A 21,629-nucleotide genomic window follows, 5' to 3' on the forward strand; every position below is an offset into this window, starting at 1 on the left:
GACCCCTGACCATTAGGTCCAGTCGTGGCCGACTCGGGTTGGGGCGCTCATCTCGCTTTATTGGCCAAGGGAGCTGGCATACAGCTTCTGGGTCATATGGCCAACATGACTAAGCCGCTTCTGGCGAACCAGAGCAGCGCATGTAAACGCCGTTTACCTTCCCGCCAGAGCGGTACCTATTTATCTACTTGCACTTCGACGTGCTTTTGAACCGCTAGGTTGGCAGGAGCTGGGACAGAGCAACGGGAGCTCACCCCGTTGCGGGTATTCGAACTGCCGACCTTCTGATCAGCAAGTCCTAGTGCTTAATTGCTGACATCTCTATCAGCGGAGTACACAAAAATGACGAAAAGCGGACGAAGGTTAAAATCAGTTAGAATTAATGATAAAAATGAGGGAAACAAATCCTTAAAATGTCTGCTGAAATGGAAAGATCTGAAGCTCGAGAGAGAAAAGGCGTCTCTAATTTCAGCTAGGAGGGAGTTCTATCGCCATGCTCCCGGTAATAAATACCGGACAAATTTTATGCAGTGGCGTAGCCATTTATTCAATACACAGATTAAACTAGGTCTTAAAGATGCACTCTCCAAAGCAGCATTTTTCCTGGGGAACAGCTGCCTGTAACAGATAAAACAATGTTTGTGCTGTTCCTGAGACATTACGATACCGCCCATTTGAATAATTGACATGAATCGATAAGAATTGCTCATGTCAATGTACAACTTGATCCCTGTTTTAGGGTTGGGTGGTGGAGGCGTTACGCTGCTCATTTATGATTGCATGTAAAAATCCAATAAATTTTATTTTTTTCAGAAAATAAATAAATAAATACAAAAAAAGAACATTGATTTGTACATCGCGAGAGAGACACTGCTCTCAATGAAGAAGGTCACATTTCGGTCAGCTCCTTGGCTTGTTTTATCCCATGGAAGTGTGCTCAGAATCACAGCTCGAGAGCTATGAACTAGGAAAGCCCCACCCCCCATGGACATTTTTGGGTCTCTCTCAGTCTCCACATTGCCCTCTCAGTCTCCACCTGCAATTTGGGAATTATAATACTGGCCTACTTTACAGGATTGTCCAAGACAAAGTATATGACGTGTTCTGATCCCCCCCCTCTAAATAATTTTCTATTGTCGGCAAGTACTACTGCCATCCACGTGGTGAAACTGAGCTGAAGACTCATTCGCTTGAATGGGATATTTGGGACAAGATGAAAAATTTGATTGTTGGATAAAAATGGAGATATTGTATTGGCCTTCTCCAACTTGGTGCTGTCCAGATTTAAAGACTACAATTCCTATCAGCCAACATGGCTGTATGATGATCCTGGGGCTGATGGGAATTGTAGTCCAGAACACCTAGAGGCCACCCCTCCCTGGCTGGGGAATGTTTCCTTATATAGTTGCTTGTAACTAACACACCAGCCAGGAATCAGATCCAGCCCTGCTGGAGCTAAGAGGTGGAAGACAGGACTCAAGAAAGCTGAGATTGTCCTCTATTCTCATGACTGGGAGTTGTGGCATTCTATATAAGCCACCATTTATTTTTTAGGTTAGCTATGAGCATTACACCTAAATATATTTCCTTTGAGATGATTTGGTGGTGGTATATGTGTTTGTTGGGTTTGACTAGTGGTATAGCTTCTCTTGATTTTATTTTTTTTTGAAGAATTCAAGTGTTGATTCAACCTTATGGCCTGTCTGAATCAACAATTTGAAGACTTTTCAGTATATGAGATTTCTTCACTGTACCCAAATGGTTTATTGATGGTGGTGTCAATCCAGAGGTGTCAAATGGGGGGGGTAGGAGGTAATCAAATAAGCACATAAATATGTTGATTAATGCAGTTTATGGCCGCAATCCTGTTCCTGCTCACTTAGGAGTAAGTCCCATTAAACTAGGTGGTGTTTACTTTGTGTAGACGTGCATATCCTTGTGCTGTAAATCTCCTGTAGGGCACGGTAGATATTTCCTTATGACGCAATTCTATAATGTCTATGCAGAAGGAAGTCCCATATTCAGTTCAGTAGAGCTTACTTATTAGTAGGGATGGGCAAATATGTCAGTTACAGTTTCTCATTTTTCCATTCCTAAGTTCAGTCCTCCACATTTCTATATCTGCTTACATTTTAAAAAAAAGTAATCACGAAAATTCGGCAGCATTTTTAGTGCGGAGATCTCCGAATATTCAAACTTTTGTATGCAATTTTGCCTAATCGACACATTTTTGCAATACCATTTCCCCCGACATAGTTCAATGCTGTATGCTATTTTCACCAATAGATGCGTTCTGATGCACACTTTATCCCAGTATATGCATTTTTTGGGGGTATAGTTTACTTAGCTAGGCTACATTGCAAAGTTCAGACAAGTCCAAATTTCGAAGAATGGCTGTGATTTGCTTGACATGTTGTTGCAAACAGAATTGGATTTATCCCTCATCTCCACTTACAGCTAAGCCGCCATAAGACTGCAACTTTTTGCCTTCTCTCTATATACACATGAATGCATATGTGTGCACACACACTTGGACTGCCAGAGTCAAGGGGAAATGCCAGCAGCTTTTCAGGTGTGTGCGTGTCTCCAGTTCACAAACCCAAAGCAGGCATTCTTGAGAAGTGAGTAGGCTTCATAGCCACACCGAAGTCTGAGCTGCAGGCAAGCCTCCTGTGTAGCCAGAGAGACGCCGCCCCCCCCCCCCGGAGATCAAGGGCAGTTTTCTGGAGCACAGGAAGATTAGCACAAATTATCCCCCTGAGCACCAGAGAGAGTTCTGGATGGCAGAATCAGGACATGGCACGGTATAAAAACCCTTCCCGTGAAAAGCACCATGTGGAAACCGACAAGGCAACCTGTAACCTCTTTATCTGTTCTTTCTGAAAATCATTGCTTGGAGATTCCCAAGTGACTTCCGTGATGAGAAGCACCAGTGTTTGCCTTGACATTGCAGGGAGGGAGCAGCAGCAGCTTTTAACTGCGGTGCAAAAAATAACACTTGTGACAGCTGGAGCAGTCTTCCGACCCCATGCTGATGCCTGTTTAGGAACAGGAGCAAGGAGTCTGCACAATTGTCACAGCTCTTAGGTTTGTATTGCCAAGAGAAAACATCTGCCATGGCCTCTTTGCGTGCACTACAACAAGGGAATATCTGCTTCAAGGGGAAGGGAAGTGCTGCTTCTGGGTTTGGAAATAAGTTCAGCTGCAAATGGGCATTTTTTTCAGATGCAGGCAAATTTCAAATTATTCCTGCTTCAATGCTGGCCTCGTCCATTCTAGCATAGATCACAGCTAAAGATTCCTGGTAAATCTCTGGTAATCAAGCTGGCAGGCTTTAAAAAACCCAGTCTGATTGCCAAGAGCAGCACAATGGCAGTGGCATAGCATGGGAGGACCATGGGGCAGTTGCCCCGGGTGCAAAATTGTTAGGAGCACAAAATTTTAACACCCGGTGCTGCCTCAATACAGGTGCATACTTCCATCACTGGGCTCTGTTGAACCAGGAAGTGACCTCTCCAGACATTGGAACAACTCTTCTTTTCTTAAGTCTGTGGCTGCAATCTCTTAGGTGATGTGGACACTGTTAAGTAGTTGAATGAATATATGTACTCCATCTGTTTCCCTCCCTCCCACCCTTCCACACGGCCCCGGGTGCTGGCAACCCATGTTACACCACTGCAAGGTGGCCCAAGATTTGATGCCTGCCATTTCCTCTTGAGAAAGCCTAGGCCGCCGAGTCAAGAGACTGTCAGAGGCTTGCATGGCAGTCAGGATCCATAGGCTTGGAGCATGTATGGAGATCTTGTTGATGGAGCCAGGGAGAACCCTCCAGTATCTCAATTAAAAGGAAGTTGTAGACTGTGAAATCCAGCTGGATGGACTTTGGCAGTGAGGAGCAGCTGGAAGAAGCCAGATCCTTGCTTCAGAGAGTCTGCAACCATCCTTGGCGTGGAGGTCAGTAACAGGCAGAGTTGAAGCCAGTAAGAGGCAGAGGTAATTCAGGTTTTGTCTCCATCTTCTTCTTTGATAAGTTCTGCAAAGGCACCAATGAGACGAAGGAGGAAGAACCCACAGCCAGTGCCAGCTCCCGCACTGGTTGTAAGAAAAAAGGCAGGACAAGTGAGGACTGGCTGAGGTCAGATTGAGGTTGGTTGGGCAATGCCTTGTTTCCCCTACAGGCCACTGGCCTGCAGGCTTTGTGGTTTAGTCCTTCCTCCAGCACTGGCATTTTCTGCCCAGTTTCCTTCGAGGTGAATATCCACCCATCTTTCCAAACATGATTCATGTCTGGCCCTAAAGATCCCTCATCTTTGGAACGAGCTCTGGAGGTCAGCGGTTCCTTGGTTCCTCCCAATCCAGTTTTTCTTATGTGAAGCACCTTGACAGTTTCCTGTCCATAAAAGATGCTTCCTACTTCATAAGAGCATAGAATTGTAGAGTTGAGTGGGAACCCAAGGGTCATTTAGTCCAACCCCCTGCAATGCAGCTGTCCCATATGGGGATCGAACCTGCAACCTTGGCGTTATGGGCACCATGCTCTAACCAACTGAGCTGTCCAGGTTCCGTTTGCTTATTGCTCGATTATTGCACAACAGCCCACTGGGAAGTCAAAGGCAGCATTTCGGCAGATGTCCATTTTCAATGGGAAGCTTTTCTTTCGTTTTTTCGTTCTTCCAAGCAAAATATTTCTTCGTTGTTTTCCTCCTGGCAAAACTGAGGATATCAAGCATAAATGCCCAGGAGACCACATACATTGCCAGGACGCCACCCCTCAGCATCCAGATGGTGTTGGGTGAAGTCATCACCGACTGTACAATCCATGCTCCACCGGCGATGCGCAGCCCCAGGAAGAGAAATACGAAAAGGTAATCCACCACATCCCCCAGGAGGTTGTGATAGCGCCCCATCTCCCGTAGGAACCAGCGTAGCTGCAGCAGAGGGTTGGTGATCTCGCTCACGAAGACGACGGCGTTGATCTCGGTGGCAGACCTGCCAATCATCAGCACGAAAGCCAGGCCGCTGACACTGAGCATGTGGTGGGAGAGCATCAGATTGCCCTCACTCTTGAAATAAATGCACCAGCTCAAGTCAAAGAGGAAATATCCCAGCGACAAGCACATCAGGCAGACCTGGAGAGCCGTGTTGGGGTAGCCTGGAAAGACGAGAAAAAAAGGGTTGACTGAGTTTGCCATCCTATAATCTCAGAATTGCAGAGTTGGAAGGGACCATAGGGTTGAAATGATGACCCTTGCACCTTATAAGTTTCTAAACTGCTCTTTAAAATACAGTTGTACCTTGGTTGTCAAACATCTTGGTACTCAGATGTTTTGGCTTCCGAACGCTGCAAACCCAGAAGCTCACTTCTGTTCTGGTTTGCGAACGTTCTTTGGAAGCCAAACGGCCGACAGGGCTTCCATGGCTTCTGATTGGCTGCAGGAGCTTCCTGCTGCCAATCAGAAGCCGAGCTTTGGTTTCTGGATGTTTCGGAAGTCGAACAGATTTCTGGAACGAATTCTGTTCGACTTCTGAGGTACGACTGCAACAAAAAACACATTTTACACACTGAAAATCTAATGCTTTTGCCATTTGATGTCCCAGACCTATTCCCATGCCTTTTTGATCCTCTCCATCACCAAAATTTGAGCAAGCTCTCAAAAGAGAAACTTACCCTGAAAAGAGTATTTGGGAATGATATCAACTATCATGTTTATGCATCCAGAGGTCAGATTCTAAAACAGGAAATCTGGTTTTGAAGTGTGTGTGTGTTGCATGCATGCAAAACTCAAGCCTCGGTTCTGTGAGATACAGTACTCCATAACTATTCCCAGAACAACTTCTCAGTTTTTAATAGCTTCTCTCCCACATGATCTGGGGGCAAAGTCATAATTCAGTGGCATCTCCAGGTCAGGCTGAGAGAGACCCCTGAGTCTGAATTCTTGGAGAGCCGTTGCCAGTCAGAATAGACAATACAGGATGGACCAAAAAATATGTGGGAGGCAGTTTCCTAAGTTCCTGTGAAGTGGCATTGGGGCAAATTGCTGTGGGTTTTTAAGGCCACTGAGAATTCTCATTACTCAGATAGACTGCTCCTGCCTGGAAGCTCTTCTGCCAGGAAGTCTGCTGGTGGTGCAGCTCCTGATGCTGCCTGCCCTTCATTTAATTCTCCACTACAGCCTTGGCAGCTTTCAGCATTGTGCCGTAGGCAGGGAACTAATAAGAAGCTGCATCACTGCCCTTCTGGCTTGGCCTGCTGCTCATACTAAGCCTTGGAATAAGCTGATGTCTGGTTTTTCATCAGCTACAAAAGCATGCCTGGTTATGCTACACTGAAAAATCAACACAGTTAGCATTATTATACAATACAGTCATACCTTGGATCCCAAATGCCTTGCGAGTCAAATGTTTTGGCTCCCGAAAGCCGCAAACCCGGGAGCGTTCCGGTCTGCAAACTTTCTTTCAAACTCGAACGTCCAATGGGGCTTCCACAGCTTCTGATTGGCTGCAGGAACTTCCTGCAGCCAATCAGAAGCTGCACCTTGGTTTCCAAACATCTTGGAAGTTGAACGGACTTCTGGGATGGATTCCGTTCGACTTCTGAGGTACCACTGTAGTATATCTGATGTCCATTTTGTGCCTTTGCCCAGATGGTGCCCTGGGCCCCCTGATCACCCTAGCAGTAATTACACAAGTGGAGAAAAGGGGATTTGCAGCTGGTGTCAGTAGCTCAGATGTCATTCAGCCAAATGGCTTAGAGTAAGAGCAGGCTCGGAGGAATTTTTAGATACTCCCACAAGGACAACAGGTGCCTCGTGAAACAGTTATAAAGCCCTAATCCTGGCGATCAGGAGCTGAACTAAATGCAAGCGAGGGCTTGCGAGGACACAGCAAGGGGAGATGACATTCAGGCGTGAATTTGTTCCAAGTGAAACAGAGGAGCGAAAGGCAAGGGCAAAGAAGGAAAGTGGCAAAAGATGGTGGGTCATCTGACAGCAGGGTAGCGGAAGCACCACCATTTGGGGGTCACTGTTAAAGTTCTAGTCCTCATTGTTATGGGTGAAAGCTTGAAATCATGTTGGCAGTGTGCACTAACATGCTCAGGACTAGTAAGCAATTGCAACCACCACCAAGGATATGATATCTAAATAATAATAATAATAATAATAATAATAATAATAATAATAATATATTATTATTATTATTATTATTATTATTATTATTATTATTATTATTATTATTATTATTATTTATACTCCACCCATCTGGCTGGGTTTCACAAACCACCCTGGGCAGTTCTCAACAGAACATTAAAAACACGATAAAACATCAGACATTAAAAACTTCCCTAAACAGGGCTGCCTTCAGATGTCTTCTAAAAGTCAGACAGTTGTTTATTTCCTTGACATCTGATGGGAGGGTATTCCACAGGGTGGGCGCCACTACCAAGAAGGCCCTCTGCCTGGTTCCCTGTAGCTGCACTTTTCTCAGTGAGGGAACCACCAGAAGGCCCTCAGAGCTGGACCTCAGTGTCTGGGCAGAACGATGGGGATGGAGACGCTCCTTCAGGTATAATACTGCATAAGGTTCTTGGGAATTGTTGTACTTGCTTATTATCTACCTATCTGTCTTTCTGTCTGTCTGTCTTAATAATAATAATAAATTCTGAGGCTAGCAATTCACCCTTTTTTTGGCCACTGAACCTCCAGCAAAAATAAACTGGAGATCTCAGATAACAGTTGACCTTTCCTGAAGCATCTTAGGAACTGCCATCAGGACCCACGCTTCGGAAATTGCAGAGATTGTGATGTCATTACAGGGCAAGTCTGATTTGTTCCCAGACCATGCAGACATTATGGTAATCAATCAGCGCAACCAGTGGCCATGCAGGGTAGCAAGCAGTTTGCTGGATTTTAGCAGAGACCCGCGTTGAGGTCCCTGCTTAGTCGGTCATTATCACTCAGTCTGACCTACTTCATAGGATTATTGTGAACTGAAAACAGAATGGGAATGACATGCAAGTAATGTATAAAGTACAACAAATGACTGAAAAAGTAAAAGTAGGGGCATAATAATGTTTTGTTTTCAAAGGAAGGTGTTAGAAGGTGTTACAGTTTACCTGTATACCAAGGCTTCCAACCTGGAAACTCTGACCCCCTTTTCCCAGATATTCAGAGAAGTGGAGGGGCTCAGTGCTAAGATGGGACCCTCTGCACATGGCCAGAGGTACTTCCTTTTTTCATTCGCTTCCATATTCTAGCATTTGTGACAAGTTCTGAAGATGAGCGCTAGCAAGTCATAGTTCAAAATAAATCCAGTGTACATTTTTAGTTGTGTAAGGGAGCGTAGAGAATCATTGTGGGCACAGAGGATGAAATAATGGACCCTATCCAGCAGCATGGACTCTCTGCTTGAAACAGATAAGGGGAAAACATCTGCACTGATCAAGTCCACATTCTATGGAGATATTATTTATATAATTTCAAATATCATTTCAAAAGTACTAGAACCTTGCTGTTAAAAAGAAGAAGAGGTGGATAAAATCCCAGCAACAAAAGCTGAGAGTTGTAGGAAGCAGAAATTCTGCAGGGGGTGGGGGCATGGGGAATGCCGCAATCTGCAACTATAAATGGGGTAATGCATTTCTTCATTTTGCAGAATTTACAGGCCAGTTTTTGGCACGTCTACTCAGAAGTAAGGCCCAACAAGTTCAATGAAGTTTCCTCCCAGGCCATCAGCTTTCCACAACCAGGTGCCTTCCAGATGTTTTGGACTACAACTCTCACCAGTCCAAGTTGGCACAGTCGTGCTGGCTGGTGCTGATGGGAATTACAGTCCAAAAGAGCTGGAGGAGAAAGCTGGTGTCTAGGAATGTGGTCTCCTGTTCTCCTTCAATCGGCTGATCCGGGACAGAGGGGCGAAGTGTGTACCAGAGGAAAGAACAATTATGGCAGGGTAGAGGAGTGAGGCAAGAAGACTCAAGTGAGCTGGATGGAAGGCGAGGCAGGAATGGAAGCGGCGAAGTGGATGGAGCCGGGAGTAGACGATAAAGTGCAGGAATAAGACATCAGGTGGCAATCAGAATGGTGGGAACCTGGGTTAGGGGAAGCAAGGACAAATGGGAGTCAAGGGTCTGAGCTACAAATCAGGAAGATGCTAGTTGGAATGTCTTAGCCAAGCCACTGCTCTCAATGCAGAGAATGACTTATTCTGAGTCAGACTGTTCGTCCATGTGGCTCAGTATTGTCTCTACAGCAGCAGCTCTCCAGGGTCCTGGGCAGGGGCACATTCCCAGCCCTACCCCGTGATGCCACTGGGGATTAAATCTGGGGCCATTTCTGTGCATAGCAGATGCTCCAGCACTGAACTGCAGCTCAGCTTCTCCCGGATATAAAATGAGGATGATGATACAGACCTACCTTTCGGGGTCATTGTACAAGTTACAAGTGAAGCTCTTTGAACATCCCAAAGCGCTTTATATAAGTGCTACATGGCATTATTTGTACTCAGTGAACAATAGAGATGTGAATGCCTGGAACCCCCCCCCCCGCAGAAAAACCAAATTTAAAAAATGCCCCATATCCCAATTTTCTCTAAGTTCATAATAAAAGAAGTTGGGGAAGAAACTGGAAGAAATGGCAGGGAAATGGAATTCTCCACCCTATTTTTCCTGGGATGTTTTTTTCCCCTGGGCCTTCAGATCTCTAGGAGCAATTGGGGTTGCAAATCATACTCTCAGCCAATGGTGTAGTGGTTAGAGGGTTGGACTAGGACCCAGGAGATCATTCATTCATTCATTCATTCATTCCTTCATTCCTGCTCATCCATGAAGCTTACAGGGCGTTCTTGGGCCAGTCACAGTCTCTCAGCCTAACGTACCTCTCAAAGGGTTGTTGTGAGGATAAAATGAGGAGGTGGAGGAAAGATGAGATGTAAATGGAATGAATGGATGGGTGGATGAATAATGTCACAGCGGAGGTGTGCTTTTGGGATGAGGATGGCACAGCAGGCAGAGGTTTAGCCGTGGTGGGCAAGCAGAGCAACTGCACCCACATTTGACCCTTTGTTACCTCTGACAACCCCCCTTGAGGATGAACCATCTCTGCGTACCTGCATGAGTCAAAGGCCAGGGCCCGTCAATCAAAGCGATGTAGCCGGAGAAGAAGGTGACAATCAGCCCATGCAAAAGGGTGACCAGCCGGCAGCTCCATTCGGGGCTGCGATGCTTGTTCCGGTACAAGAAGCCGCCATAGAGTGACAGCCAGACCACAAGGCTGCAGATAACTTGCAGAATGATGACGATCATAATCTTGTAGCCAAAAAAGAGTGGGGAGAGAAAGGTATGGATTAAGTCAGTTACAACTGGGGACTTAAGGAAGTGACGACTTCTGTCCTGTTGCGGTTTCATCGCAATCAGCGCTGTTTCCACTCTGCTCAAGTTTGGCTTCTGCTAAAATCTACATTATGCATCTCACTATCTGCCATTGTTGAAACTTACGTAATTAATTTCAAGATTAATTTCAATTGATGGGAGAAAGGTCAGAACCAGTGCAGAAAATAATTATTTGTGTAAAGTTCAGAGACCAAGAACAATTACAGTGAATACCAAGCATATTGGCTTGCATGATTTCCGATTGTGACCTCGGACGAACTTGCAAATATTGGGATTGACCAATAGTTTTTATTTCAAACTCTTCCAGTTATTAAAGGTTTAAAACAATGTAAAGAATGGCAGAGAACCCTGATGAAATTCATCTGGCAGGGGAAAAGACCAAGGATTAAAATGAAAATATTAACTGATAAAAAGGAAAGAGGAGGTTTTGCTCTCCCAGATTTGAGCCTATATTATGAAGCAGCGTGCCTACTTTGGCTAAAAGATTGGATAAAACTGGAGAACAGAGACCTATTGGATTTAGAAGGTTTCAATAATTGGTACGGGTGGCACGCATATCTCTGGTATGAGAAGGTGAAAGTCCACAGGGCTTTCTTAAATCATATTTTCAGGGGACCAATATATCAGGTCTGGGAAAGAAATAAGAACCTTCTTGAAAGCTTCCTATGTCTTAAGGGAAGGGCTGTAGCTCAGTGGTAGAGCATCTCCTTTGCCTGCAGAAGGTCTCAGGTTCAATCCCTGGCATCTCCAGGGAGGGCTGGGAGAGACCCCTGCCTGGGGGGAAACCCTGGGAAGCCACTGCCAGTCAGTGCAGATAATATGGAGCTAGATGGATTGATTTGGTACACAGTAGTTTCAGACATTCCTATGATTGCAACAATAATATTCTGAATGCTGAAACCTGCCGTTGCCTGTTCAGGACACTGTATTTGCAATAGCAAATAAGCAGCTATGATGGTGGGCGTGGAAAATCACAGATATTTGTGGCATCCCTAGCTGCAGGCTTTGACATGGTTAAACTTTATTCTGCCTTTATTTTATTTTTAAAGCCTAGCTTTAAAATCTGGAAAGTCACTGGCCCTGTGAAACAAACCCTGGTCGTTTGTGCAAGCAAAAGAATGTAGAGCTCAGGCAGGAAAAACACAGAGTTCATCCCAGTCATATCAGTGCCTTGTGTGAGCAGATGGCCCACATTGCCCAAAAATTCCACACCAAATAACCTGAATTCTGAGAGCTGTAGGAATTATGCATATTAACAGAAGTTATGTAAATACGCTTCCATTTCATGTTATCATGTGATTCATATTATTTTGCACAATTCTGATTTTGTTAGGGGATGGTAGTTCCTCAGGACACTGATCTCTGTCCCCTGATTGCTGGAAATGTTGAGTCAACCTTGCCATGTCCAGATTTCAGCCCAAGCTGACCATGTACTTTGACGCATTCTGACTCAGCCATAAGGGCTAGAAACTTGCCCTGATTTTTTTAAAGCAGAGATTCTCAAGATGTTGATTGCTGCCTCCAGGACCAAATGCTGCCTTTTTCTGGAGACACACAAACAGGGGCAGCCTGTCCTGCTTTGCTGCCTGAGGCAAAATGAGAAGGTGCTGCCCCTTCTCAGTGGAAGCTCGGCTTACCAGAGTTGTGCAGCGGCAGTGGCTTTCCGTAAGATCTCCAGTGGCAGGGGAGGTGGGGTTTCCATGGGGGCACTGCCTCGTGGGATTCTGCCGCTCGAGGCAGCTTCTTCAGACTGTCTCTTGGGCTGGCTGACCCTGTTTCTACATAGCCCTGCCTTGCACATTATTTGTTTCAAAAATGCAGTGGAAATCTTAAAGGTGGACTTCTTCCCTTTAAGTAGGGTATGGGGCAGGGGGGACTTGCTGTGCTTTAAGAAATCCCAACTGCTCTCTTGCTTAAGGGAAACTTGCTATACAGGTTCCACAAAACAATGGCCTGTTTCAATATGTAAAGGGACGGCCATTCAAGTGGTTACTTAATTAGGTCAACCACTTAAAAACATCCCTTCATAATTTTTGATCAGCTGAAGAATGACAAGAGGATGGACTCCGTGCATATTTCCCCAGGACTTGACTTCCTGTGCACACAATCACTGTTAAAATATGAGTAAAAGTTCCCTGGAGCTGTTTGGAGAAAGAGGGAGAAACTGGGGAAATTAAATTCAACTTTTGCTTGCCCTCTCCAACAGCTGCTTGGTGTCATCACACTCATCACCTTTAACCAGGGTTACACAAACGCAAACTCAGAGCCTATACTGTAAACATTATCAAGGCGATCAGCCCTATCCATTACTCTTTTATAGGGTACGTGGGTGGCACCATAGTGTAAACCACTGAATTTCTTGGGCTTGCCAACTGTAAAGTTAGCAGTTCAAATCCACTCGGCGGGGTTAGCTCCCTGTCCCTACTCTTGCCAACCTAGCGGTCAAAAGCATACCAGTGCAAGTAGATAAACAGGTACTGCTGCTGTGGGAAGGTAAACGTCGTTTCCATGTGCTCTGGCACTCATAATGGAGTCCTGTGAGCTGGAAGTGATTTAGTCATGCTGGCCACATGACCTGGAAAAGCTGTCTGTGGACAAATGCTGGCTCCCTTGACATCTGAAAGCAAAGAGGAGTGCCACACCCCATAGTCTAATTTGACTGGAATTAACCATCCAGGGGTTCTTTACCTTTCTTTTTCTTTTTACTCTTTTACAGAAAGGCATTTTCCTTTATCTGAGTTTTCTACAGCAGTTGACAAAGCTGTGGGTGGAGCATGGGGAGGACTGCAACCCTGGCGCAAAACTGAATAAGCAAAGGAAACAAGACCCCAACCGGGGGATCAAGTGAGCCTTCTGCTCAGTGACAATTTCAAAATGGATGGAGTTGCAAGAGACACCATCTAGTGGCTCACCCTCGTAATCACAGTTGTCAAATTTGGGCTGGGAAAGGGGTTTCTATGAACTTGGAGTTGGGCATTTGGTCTGAGTACACACTCCAGTGCTGGTTTGGGATGCAGTGTAAACACGACTTTAGGCACAATCCATATCTACCCTGTATGCAGTTTTAGTTTTCTAGAGGAAGAGGGACCAGAGCTCACCACGAACTTCTCCCTCATTCTCTTAGAATGGCAATGGTGCCCACCTAAGTGGTGCCAGAACTGAGCTCCGATGAGCTCTGACTGAAAAAAAGCCCTTCCTCTATGTATCCTTTCATTTCTTAGGAAATGCTACATTTTGATGCGTTTCCCCCTCAAGCCAGCTTTATTCCAAATACAGAAAAAGAATGACCCAGCTGTGTTTTAGGCCAGTAATGTGTACACAACCTTAATGGTTCTGGTCCCCTAAGTTTCTAGCAGCAGAGATATGACAGGCACCCTCACTTTTGACTTCCAGGTCTCTCTTGAAGACTGTTTAATGCCAACAGGCCTACACACTTGTTTAAAATGATCTTGAGTAGACAGTCGTCTTAAAAGCTTATCATCATCATCATCCTCACTAAAATTTGTATACCGGCCTATACCCGTAGGTCTCAGGGCAGTTCACAAGATAAAAACACACGATAAAAACACAAAATACACAACAAAAACCAAAACAAGAACCCAGTAATTTTGCTGTGCGGTGCCCTGATGCTTTGTGAGAAGGTGGAATATAAAAATGTTTACACATAAATAAGACCAATCTCTGGTAGGACATGAAGATCAATGAGCTAGCAAACAGCTCCGTATAACCTGTGTGTTTTCCAGGTATTTCCCCCCTACTCTTTCCTCACCTCCTTCTGCTACTTAGCCCCTGGTGAGTTCACCACCCCTACAAGCAAAATGAAAGTTACAGGGGCACGATTCCCACCAGGTACTCACAAACAAGTTCCTTGAAACAGGAATGGCTGTGACTCCACCAGCAGTCCAGCAAACAGCCAGTGGCCTCCTCTGTAACTTCTTGCTGAATGAAGGACTGTATTTGTCTCAAAGGGCTCGCAGAGCTCGCAGAGAAACTCAGGAAGCAGTTTTAACTTCCTGGTCCCAGTAGCATGGAGGCCAATTCCCCCATGTGCATTATGAGTCACTGGGCTCCCCAGTCTCTTATAACCTTCCAGTTGAGGGCAGGTTGGCTTATTATGACTGCTGGTCCTTCACATTTCCTTTTTATGACAGGCTTACTACGTCTGCTGTCGGGCAAGTAAAACCAGATTCTTTTGTGATTATACTTCAGAAGGACCTGAGTGAAAAAGTGCTGGTTGGTGAGGACAATTGGCTGTTAGGAAGAGAATAGTCCTCCTCCTCCTCCTCCTCCTCTCTGGGCTCTTTGGAATGAGATTAGGGTCATTATACTTACCAAATGGTTTTGCGTATGCTTTGCAGGTGTGGCCCCAGATCAGATGGTGTCCCAATGGGAAGGTGGCTGTCAGTGGCTACTAGTCACAAAGGCGACATATCCAGTGCCAGAATGGGGCCACATAAGCCCAGGAGATGAGCCTTCTGCATCCACCAGTGGCCTATCTAGCCCAGCTTCCTGTTCTCACATGGAACGCCATGCCAGACGGGTGGCACTGTGGTCTAAACTACTGAGCCCCTTGCGCTTGCCCATTGGAAGGTCAGCGGTTCAAATCCCTGCGACGGATTGAGCTCCTGTTGCTTTGTCCCAGCGCATGTTAACCCAGCAGTTTGAAAGCACACCAGTGTAAGTAGATAAATAGGTATCACTGTGGTGGGAAGGTAAACAGTGTTTCTGTGCTCTCTGGCTTCTGTCACGGTGTTCCGTTGCACCAGAAGTGGTTTAGTCCTGCTGGCCACATGACCCAGAAAGCTGTCTGTGGATGAACGCTGGCTCCCTCAGCCTGAAAGTGAAATGAGCACCGCAACCCCATAGTCGCCTTTGATTGGACTTAACTACCCAGGGGTTCTTTACCTTTACCGTTTTTTACCTGTTCTCACAGTGAGTGCCCAGATGCTTGGGGAAAACCCCTTAGGGCATGAGCAGTGGTGAACCTAAATTTTTAGGGCCCTAAAGCTTGAACAATTATGGGAACCCCTTCACAATTGTTAGGGGGCAGGCTTCCCTGTACAGTCGTACCTTGGAACCTGAATGAAATCTGTTCTGGAAGTCTGTTCGACTTCCAAAATGTTTGACTTCCAAGGCGCAGCTTCCAATTGGCTGCAGGAGCTTCCATGGAAGCACTGCCGGATGTTCGGCTTCCAAAAGAATGTTCACAAACCGGAACACTCCTTTTCGGGTTTGTGGTGTTCGGGAGCCAAAACATTCGACTGCTAAGGCACGACTGTATAGGGAAGTTTTTAATGTTTGATGATTTACTGTGTTTGATATTTTAATTTGTTTGAAGCTGCCCAGAGTGGCTGGGGCAACCCAGTCAGATGGGTGGCATATAAATATTATTATTATTATTATTATTATTATTATTATTATTATTATTATTATTATTATTATTAACCAGCAATGAGGTCTGGGTAACCACTGTTATCTTCTTCAAGGGAGTTGTTTACGTTATAACATTTGTACTGCTGAGTGTCAGACTTGACAAATAGTTAATCGATTTGAGTTGTGTGACTCAGATTGCTTCTACAGTACTAGACCCATTTTTTTAAAAAAGTGATGTGGATTAAAGTCACTTCTGGGGCCACTCTGGGATTAGGGTCCCTGAAGCTTAAGCTTCATTAGTTTCATATAAGGTCTGCCCCTGGACCTGAACACCAGAACACTCTCCCCTCTTGTGGTTTTGAACAAGTGGTTTTCAGAACAGTCTCTGAAAGCGGAAGCAGAGCATAGCCATCATAGCTAGTAACCATTGACAGCCTCTATGAATGTGTCTAATCCTCTTTTAAAGCCAGCCAATTTGGTGACTAATGGTGCTTCCTGTGGGAGTGAGTTCCATAGGTTAACTCTGTGCTGGTGAAGAAGTACTTTCTTTCTTTCTTTCTTTCTTTCTTTCTTTCTTTTGTTGTTGTTGTTTAGTCATTTAGTCGTGTCCGACTCTTCGTGACCCCATGGACCAGAGCACACCAGGCACTCCTGTCTTCCACTGGCTCTCGCAGTTTGGTCAAACTCATGCTGGTAGCTTCAGTACTTTGGCCACCTCATGAGAAGAGACGACTGCCTGGTAAAGACCCTGATGTTGGGAAAGATTGAAGGCACAAGGAGAAAGGGACGACAGAGGGCGAGATGGTTGGATAGTGTTCTCGAAGCTACCAGCATGAGTACTTTCTTTTACCTATCCCAAATCTGCCAATATTTAGCTTCATTGGATGCGAATACATTCTAGTGTTATGAGAGAGGGGTGCAAATGGTGGCCTAGGGAAAAGAATTTTTTTGGGGGGGAGAGCTCTTGCTGCCCCTCAGAGCCACCCCCTGCTCTGAACTCTTCCCCCCCCAAAAGGAAGAATCACAAGCCACACCACCTGCCTCTAGAGTTGTCAGGAGTCCAACATAAGAAAAGCCTAGTTGCTGCAACAGACCAAAGTCCAGTATCTTGTTCTCACAGGGGTTGACCAGGTGCCCAAGTGCCCACAAGCGAAACCTGAGTGCAACAGCATATTTCTGATTTCTAGTCCAAACATGCCTTTATGGAGGGAAGGACAAGCTTCCACCATCCATCTGTGCTGAGTTGTTGTTGTTCTTAAAATTTCTATAGCCCTCCATGGATACACAACATAGCAACAAACAAAAACACTGGGAAAAGAGGAATGTTTTTGCCCAAACCATCCTGAAAGATCTACATTGGCTCCCAGTACATTTCCCAGAACAATTCAAAGTGTTGGTGCTGACCTTCAAAACCCTAAACAGCCTCGGCCCAGTATACCTGAAGGAGCGTCTCCACCCTCATTGTTCAGCCCGGACACTGAAATTCAGCTGAAATCCTTTCTGGTGGTTCCCTCCCTGCGAGGATTGAGGTTGCAGGGAACCAGGCAGAGGGTCTTCTCGGTGGTGGCGCCTGCCCTCTGGAACACCCTTCCTTAAGATATCAAGGAAATAAACAACTACCTGACTTTTAGAAGACATCTGAAGGCAGCCCTGTTTAGGGAAGTTTTTAAAGTTTGATTGATGATGATGATGATGTTGGGTGGCTGGGGAAACCCAGTGTGGCTGGCGAAACCCAGCCAGATGGGTGGGGTATAAATTTATATTATTATTATTATTGTTATTATTATTATTATTATTTAGATAAAATATCCTTGGTGGTGGTTGCAATTGCTTACTAGTCCTGAGCATGTTAGCGCACACTGCCAACATGATTTCAAGCTTTCACCCATACCAACGATGACTAGAATTTTAACAGTGACCCCCAAATGGCTGCTGAATTCTGCACCAGCTGAAGTTTCCAAACCTTCTTTGGAGGCCACCCCTGAACATAGACAGCAGAAGGTAGGTCATCCTGCCTTGGGTGATGAAATACAAACTACCTCGGGATGGCACCTCGGGATGCGAACTGGATCCGTTCTGAAGCCCCGTTCGCATCCTGAACAGAACGTAAGACATGACTGCGCATGCATGGGTCGTGTTTTGCCACTTCCTCGCATGCGCAAGCGGCGAAACCCGGAAGTAACGTGCTCCGTTACCTCCGGGTCGCCACGGAGCGCAACCCGAAAATACTTATCCTGAAGCGTATTTATCCCGAGGTATGAAGCTACAGTTAGAACTGGATATGGAACAACTGATTGGTTCAACATTGGGAAAGGAGTACAACAAGGCTGTATATTGTCTTCCTGCTTATTTAACTTATATGCAGAATACATCATGCGAAAGGCTGGGCTGGATGAATCCCAAGACAGAATTAAGATTGCTGGAAGAAATATCAACAATCTCAGATATGCAGATGACACAACCTTGATGGCAGAAAGTGAGGAGGAATTAAAGAACCTTTTATTGAGGGTGAAAGAGGAGAGCACAGAATATGGTCTGAAGCTCAACATAAAAAAACACGAAGATCATGGCCACTGGTCTCATCACCTCCTGGCAAATAGAAGGGAAAGAAATGGAGGCAGTGAGAGATTTTACTTTCTTGGACTCCAGGATCACTGCAGATGGTGACAGCCGTCACGAAATTAAAAGACGCCTGCTTCTTGGGAGAAAAGCAATGACAAACCTAGACAGCATCTTAAAAAGCAGAGACATCACCTTGCCAACAAAGGTCCATATAGTAAAAGCTATGGTTTTCCCAGTAGTGATGTATGGAAGTGAGAGCTGGACCATAAAGAAGGCTGATCGCCGAAGAATTGATGCTTTTGAATTATGGTGCTGGAGGAGACTCTTGAGAGTCCCATGGACTGCAAGAAGATCAAACCTATCCATTCTGAAGGAAATCAGCCCTGAGTGCTCACTGGAAGGACAGATCGTGAAGCTGAGGCTCCAACACTTTGGTCACCTCATGAGAAGAGAAGACTCCCTGGAAAAGACTCTGCTGTTGGGAAAGATTGAGGGCAGAAGGAGAAGGGGATGAAAGAGGACAAGATGGTTGGATAGTGTTCTCAAAGCTACCAGCATGAGTTTGATGAAGCTGTGGGGGGCAGTGGAAGACAGGAGTGCCTGGCGTGCTCTGGTCCATGGGGTCACGAAGAGTCGGACACAAGTAAATGACTAAACAACAACAAGGACTGTATAGCATCCCATGAAACCTGTTGCCTAAACCCAACATGCTACGTGCCCCAAATAACTAGCTGTAGAGGTCATTGCCCACGTTCTGGCACTGTCTGTATCATTAAGCACCAACTGCTGGCAGGAAGTTAGGGTGGAGTTGCCGTGTAACAGGATCCAACATAAGGGAGGAGAACAACAACAACAACTGAGGGCCATCTCCCTTGTGAGAGGAGCAGAAGATGAGCAAGCCACATAGAAGGGATGCCTATCATATTGACTTGATAGGCTGACAGCATCTCAAGCCATTATGTATGGTGCTGACGGCTATGGAAAACATCCAGTGCCACCTTCTTGAACCTGTTGCCCTCCAGATGTTTTAGACTAGAACTCCCTTCACCTGGCTGGCATCCTGGTGCTGCAGTCCTTTCCTGGAATAAGAAGAGCCTCTGCCCTGATATTGCCACTGTCACCAAATAAATGTAAGACCATACCAAAGGCCCATCTAGCCAAGCATTCAGCTCAGAAGCAGCCAGCTAGATGATGCTCCTGAGAAGCTCACAGAAGTTTGGGGGTGAAGACAATATCCACCCTGTGCCGTTAGTTCCCCTGTAGCTGGCATCCCAAGGTAGATTGCCTTTGGACATGGAGGTTTCGCTGAGCTAACATGACTAACAGTGACTGACAGACCACAAATTAACCTAACCAAAGCCATATAAGCCAGTGGTGACTTTCATCTTTCGAGCCTAGTCTCGACATCTTATAGGGCGTCCTTTGCTTAAGAAACCCCTGCCAACCTAGCAGTTTGAAAGCACGTCAAAGTGCAAGTAGATAAATAGGTACTGCTCTGGCGGGAAGGTAAACGGCGTTTCCGTGCGCTGTTCTGGTTCACCAGAAGTGGCTTAGTCATGCTGGCCACATGACCCGCAAGCTGTACGCCGGCTCCCTTGGCCAATAAAGCAAGATGAGTGCCACAATCCCAGAGTCGGCCATGACTGGACCTAATGGTCAGGGGTCCCTTTACCTTTACCTTTTGCTTAAGAAAAGACTTTGCCTCTTAGGGCAGAGGTGCACAGGCGTTCCTAAAGAGAAGCCGCTCCTGCCCTACTTTTTGCCTGATAGCTCACCAGGCATTGGACATATGCTCACCCCTCCAATAGCCTTAAGGATGAGACACTTTTAAAAACATCAATTGAAAACTGAGTTTCTTGAGATGCTGAATGTTGCACTCAAAATTCGTGTGGGGCCCCGGTATTGACACACTGCTCTGGTTATTCACATTTGACACATTTAGGCACCCGCAAATCATAATGGAAATCAACATGGGTTTAATTGTTCATGTATGTCCCATAATTATGGATTGACGAGGGATTAATTATCCCTGGATTGCGTACAGCCAGATGCAATCACCTGAGGAGCGATCCCTTTTCGCCTCCATGACACCTACATATGAGAATGACAGCACAGGAAAACCAATCAGCATATGTCTAGGAAAGCAGGAGGTTGCCTGACGATCACCAGTCGGGACACTCTTTGTCACAAGATTGGTGGTTACATTGCATGTCATCACCCAAGACTGGGTAGTGGAGTTGAAAGTACTGGTTGCCTTCCAGAGCAACCAGTGGGGAGACTTTTTCAGCCTATAGGAAGCATTTCCTTCAGAGTAATCTTTTGGGAGCCACATTCTAGTGGTGGGCGGGGCCACAGGCAAAAGTGGGCGGAGCAACGACCACACATTTTACATTAATCATATTATCATATGTGTGATCCGGGGGAAAATGATTTGCAGGTGTGCAGGCATACCACATAAGAAGATCCAGCATCCCGTTCTCACAGATGCCTGTGGGAAACCTAGAAGCAGGATTCGAACACAAGAGCACTCTCACGCCTTTGGCCTCTGGCAACTGGCATTCAGAAGCATTTCTGCCTCTGCTCGCCAAATGCCATTTCCAGGAACTGTGCTGGAATTCCAGACAGCTGCAGAATCCTGATCTCCAACAGCTAGTCCTCTACGAAGAGCTAGAGAGTCTAGGCAGGTTATGCCGACACATGTTCTCTGATCGCTCGACATACAGGTTGGAGGGAGGAATGGTCAGCCTGTAGTAAGACCACTGATTTATTCAGTCTTGCCCGCCCACCCAGGACCAGTTTGGAAGCCACCTTCCTCCCTAAATAAAAGTCATTGAGGTGACATTGAAACAAGGTTGCCTGTAAAGCCTACAGTGGTACCACGGGTTAAGTACTTAATTCTTTCCGGAGGTCCGTAATTAACCTGAAACTGTTCTTAACCTGAAGCACCACTTTAGCTAATGGGGCCTCCTGCTGCCGCCACGCTGCCAGAGCACGATTTCTGTTCTCATCCTGAAGCAAAGTTCTTAACCTGAAGCACTATTTCTGGGTTAGCAGAGTCTGTAACCTGAAGCATATGTAACCTGAAGCATATGTAACCCGAGGTACCACTGTATTTATATCACTTTAGTAATCATGGCTTACCACAAAGGATCTTGGGAACGGAAGTTTATTCCTCACAGGGCTACCATTCGGAGCTTTACAGCTCCCAGGATTCTTTGGGGGGAAGTCATGGGCGTTAACTAGATAACAGATAAACAGCCTCGTTCTGTAAAGAAATGCAACTTTCTGCATTGATCTGATAAGGAGG

General features: G+C 45.8%; 1 protein-coding gene across 1 annotated transcript; it reads right to left on the bottom strand.

Annotated features, from left to right (window-relative positions):
• Positions 1 to 783: 783 nt before the first annotated feature.
• LOC309519847 (TLC domain-containing protein 5-like) lies at positions 784 to 14,489 on the bottom strand. Its single transcript, XM_082201087.1, has 3 exons — positions 14,245 to 14,489; positions 10,105 to 10,303; positions 784 to 5,152 (listed from the first exon to the last, which is right to left on the bottom strand). The coding sequence occupies exons 2-3, from the start codon at positions 10,298 to 10,300 to the stop codon at positions 4,608 to 4,610; spliced, it is 741 nt and encodes a 246-aa protein (XP_082057213.1). The 5' UTR covers positions 10,301 to 10,303; positions 14,245 to 14,489; the 3' UTR covers positions 784 to 4,607.
• Between the last annotated feature and the right edge of the window lie 7,140 nt (positions 14,490 to 21,629).

The sequence above is a fragment of the Podarcis vaucheri genome, assembly GCF_965113315.1.
Source record: "Podarcis vaucheri genome assembly, chromosome: 15".
Taxonomy (NCBI): Eukaryota; Metazoa; Chordata; class Lepidosauria; order Squamata; family Lacertidae; genus Podarcis; species Podarcis vaucheri.